The 3,987-nt window shown below is 43.5% G+C and overlaps 1 protein-coding gene across 1 annotated transcript; it reads right to left on the minus strand.

Moving 5' to 3' along the window:
- Positions 1-797: 797 nt before the first annotated feature.
- LOC104955721 (phosphatidylinositol 3-kinase regulatory subunit alpha-like) lies at positions 798-2,629 on the minus strand. Its single transcript, XM_010783108.1, has 2 exons — positions 2,443-2,629; positions 798-2,099 (listed from the first exon to the last, which is right to left on the minus strand). The coding sequence occupies exon 2, from the start codon at positions 1,274-1,276 to the stop codon at positions 899-901; it is 378 nt and encodes a 125-aa protein (XP_010781410.1). The 5' UTR covers positions 1,277-2,099; positions 2,443-2,629; the 3' UTR covers positions 798-898.
- Between the last annotated feature and the right edge of the window lie 1,358 nt (positions 2,630-3,987).

Genomic DNA, 3,987 nt, shown 5'->3' on the forward strand with positions numbered 1-3,987 from the left:
GCCCTCACACTTAGGAGGGGCCCACTGGGCTTTATGCAGGGCTAGTATTTATCTTCACTAGAGCTGGAGGATCAGTTCAGCCGCAATCACAGAGGAGGAAGGGATATCCAAGGCCGATATCTCGCAACCTGAACAAAAACCCAAACTTTCTTTTTAAATAGAAACCATAAATTTTGTTGCAGATTCAACCCTGGTTGTGCTACCAGAATTGAAAGGTACGTACTACTTGGCTAGATTTCCCTAACTTTTGCCATGTAATGCATTGTGAACAAATGATCTATCAAGACCACATTCAGAAACTGAATAATTCTAGTACAAACTCTGGCAACTCAAGAACACATAGTGACAAAATCACGTTTCATTCCGGGTTCTTTAATGCATGAAGTCTTGAAAACATTTGTAGCAAGTATGGAGTGTCTACCATTAGTGAAACATGTGAAAAAAACCTGAAAAAAATTAACCCCCTTGGGCCTTTTCTGGTCCACCTCTGCACACACAACCTTAGGGGGTCAGTGTAGAGTTTTATAAATGTGGAAAGTGATCTAGAAGCAGAATGGGTCCCCAAAAAGCTGAATCACAACTGGGGTCAAAGAAACCCTAAGGCCAACCTTTTAAGGCCAACAGTTGAACTGTTTGAACAACAACTCAGGGTCATGCCACAGCCACATCAAGCAAACAAAGCCGATAAGTTTGAGAGCAACTGAACCAGACAATTGATACCAATACCATACTCTTTCATAAAATACACTAGTACTCCACACATATCAACGTCAAACATCAGACAAAATGTTTTTGATCCAATAATGTGGATTTCATGAAAAACAGTCCTGTTGAATTCATTCCAACTGATCAGTGTAGGAGAATCAATATAGAGAACCCAAACATCCCCATGATGTGCTCAACTGTGTCCGTGTGGGCAGCACTCACCTGAAGCAGCAGCTGCTCCAGGAGGCTGAGCCCCCATATCGGTGTGTGGCCCCCCGGGGATCGGTGGTATAGGCCTGGGCCAGGATTTGGCTGCAGGAAGGCCAACTCTCAACCCGATGTATTCCACAAAAGTCCCAGGGAAGTCTCCCGTCTCTTTGGTCCTCTCGTTGGTACCGTGCAGCCAGCCTCTCGGACTACGCTCGTCCCCATCCTGGTAGTCCAGCCCTGGCATGGCCATCAGTGTTGCCTTTTGGACAGTGAGCAGGTCGCCCGTCTGGAGACTGATGTCATCACCGCGCTCCCGCTTGTATTCAAAGAGCACCCGGTACTGGAAACTGTCGGATGCCATGGTTACAGGAGCTCATAGGACTGTTTTAAAACCAAAAATAAAGGTGTTGCCTGAGATTTGCTGTGTTGAAAATGAAATAAATGTCTTGGAAAAATACTAAAAGGAAACTGTTAGTTAAAAAATCCCTGAGGTGAAACTCTATCGTAACCTGTCCAACTTGTAAAGCCGCCTGAGATTTGCTGTTTGGTGCTGACTTGAATGACACAGTGAAAAATGATAAAAATCTGATCCCTGAGGTGAAATTTGACACCTTTGCTTAGTCCCACAAAAGCTTGAAGGGAATGTCCAACCTTCTTTATACAAAAATGTAAGTCCTCCAAGTATAGTGAAGCTGAATTGACCAGCTGGCCTTTTGCTTTAAAATGTAGATTTGGCTTAATGCAGTTCTTTAAAAATCCGTCGTATCAATCCACCAGTCTGTCAAAGCTCTCCAGTCTGAGGCCTCCAAATGGGCAGACCACTTACCAGCCACCACACTTTGCCTGTGATTTGAAAAGAAAAAGGCAGAGGGGGGCTAGGTGGTCTTGAAACTGGAGTGTGGCACAGTTTTCTAGGACGGGGCGACCTCCAGACGTTCCCCAAAGCTCCTGTGGGTTCTTTCGGTTTTAACGAGAAAGTGAACAAAGCCTACTTAGTCCTCTGTCAGATCAGACGCCTGCATACTCCTATACACACACTCACACACACCTGAGGAAAATCCACTGCAGTGCAGAATTTGGCTTCTAATCCTGAGTGTCCCTATGTGCACTCTGCTGTGTGAAATCCTGCTGCTTCGCCTTTCTTGTCTGCGCAGCCTCCTGGAGCAGACACACGCTCCTGCAAACTTAAAATGAAGTTGTAGAGGTTAACATCACACACTTTTATGCAGATTTAAGGATTAAAATGCATTTATATACTGAAATATATCCAACTTGAAATTATTTGTTTAAAAAGTCAGAGATTAATTAAGTACAAAGCATGCTCAAAACTTCAAAATAAGTAAGAATATTCTAATGAAAATGAATTGAAAGCATCCCTCACCACTATGATTAGCAGGCTGACAGAGAGCTATCAGTTACAACAAGTGTGACTAGGCGAATATGAACTTCAGACAGACAGCGTGCCCGACTTAACTCGCCCTGCACCAGTCTGCCCTGCTGTCTGCTGCAAACACACAGCAAACTCACCGCTCAAACTGCACGGAAGAGCCCTGGTCCTCCACCGACGCCTCTGCGCGCGAACTGTCCGCTTCCACACAACCCAAACCCCGCAGTGCGAGCCCAGACATCCGTGAATCCCGTCATGATAAATGGATGGCGTGGCTGGTCCAGCAGACAGACAGCCTGCTCGGTGCTGTAGTGACCGGCAGTGCTGATGTCAGTAAACCCCTCCTCCCCCCTCCCCCTCCTCCTGCCGTCTGCAAATTATGCCAGCAGCCAGCGGCGGAGACGGGACGGGTCGGCATGGCGCAGCTGCAGCAAAACCACCGAATGACCCGGTTACGATGCACTCATAGTTAGTGCCGCATTTGTGATATATTTGTGTGTGATATGTTAAATACATAGCCACGTGGATGAGTATGGGATGTGCTGGAGCTGCAGAGAGGTCATGAATTATATAGAAGTCTGTGACCTGGAAAATAGTTCCTGCATGTAGCCTATTCCTGCGCACCAGAGTCGCATTTTAGGGAAAACAAATACATAATTTAAATTCAAAAAATACCTAGAGGATGATAGGATGAGAGCCAGGTAAGAGCTGCATGGTGGGACTTGGTTGTTGTAGTCATGGATGTGTTGTAGTGCGCACATGACGCTGCAGCAGACAGCCAGACTGCTGCGTCATCAGGTGCGCAGGTTTGGAGCTGCAGAGAACATATGGACACATTGTACGGAGCAGGAAGCGGGTCTGTAAGGCTCAACTTTCTCCCGTCACTGTAAATCTGATGGAGAAAACCAGAAGAGAACATTATAGATTCGGTCATTATTAAAAAAGTATGCTCTCTTAAGGGTTAGGATAAGTGCAGGTGTGTGTCTTCTTCATGTATTAACATGTTTCCCAAAACTATACATTTAGACTAGTCAAATGTGTTTCTATCATCCCCTTTTTGTAATTATTCTGGATGTATTGGCCTTTATCTTATCTTGGTTATGTAAATAAATAACTAGGTTAAATATATTTTTAAAATGTTGTTTATATGAGCTCTAACAGTGGAGAAATTAGCATAAATGCATTCCAGGAGGACGCAACCCTGCTTTGATCTGGAGTTGGAAATATGTCAGCGGTACAAAGTAGAAGAGGAAAATTAAAATAGAGACATTTTTACTAAAGGTGATAAGAGTGAGGTATGGAAACCAAAGCTATCCAAATGAAATACTTTTAGAATATATATATATTTTAAGGGACAGTTCATCTACCATTATAAAGTACTTATTTTTCCTAGTAGTGTGCAGTAACAACAATAAAGTTGACTGGGCTTTAGTCAGACCACCTCTCCTCCCTCCTCTCTCTAAAATAAAAAGGGACAATTCACCTCAAAATCAAATCGATGTATTTTTCTCAAGTGTGGGTTATTTATAGTTCTAGATTGTTTTGGTGAAAAATGCCAATTGTTGGGAATATCAGTCGTAAAGATATCTTCATTCGAATAATAGAACTAAAAGGTTTTAAAGCTCCAAAAGTGTACATTTGACAAACTAAACTTATTTTTTCAGAAATCATGACCCAGGATAATC

The sequence above is a fragment of the Notothenia coriiceps genome, unplaced genomic scaffold (assembly GCF_000735185.1).
Source record: "Notothenia coriiceps isolate Sejong01 unplaced genomic scaffold, NC01 NC01_scaffold00024703, whole genome shotgun sequence".
Taxonomy (NCBI): Eukaryota; Metazoa; Chordata; class Actinopteri; order Perciformes; family Nototheniidae; genus Notothenia; species Notothenia coriiceps.

What these genes read in the sequence shown, in the direction of transcription:
- LOC104955721 (XM_010783108.1), bottom strand. Translation starts at nt 1,276, where the DNA reads ATGGCATCCGACAGTTTCCAGTACCGGGTGCTCTTTGAATACAAGCGG.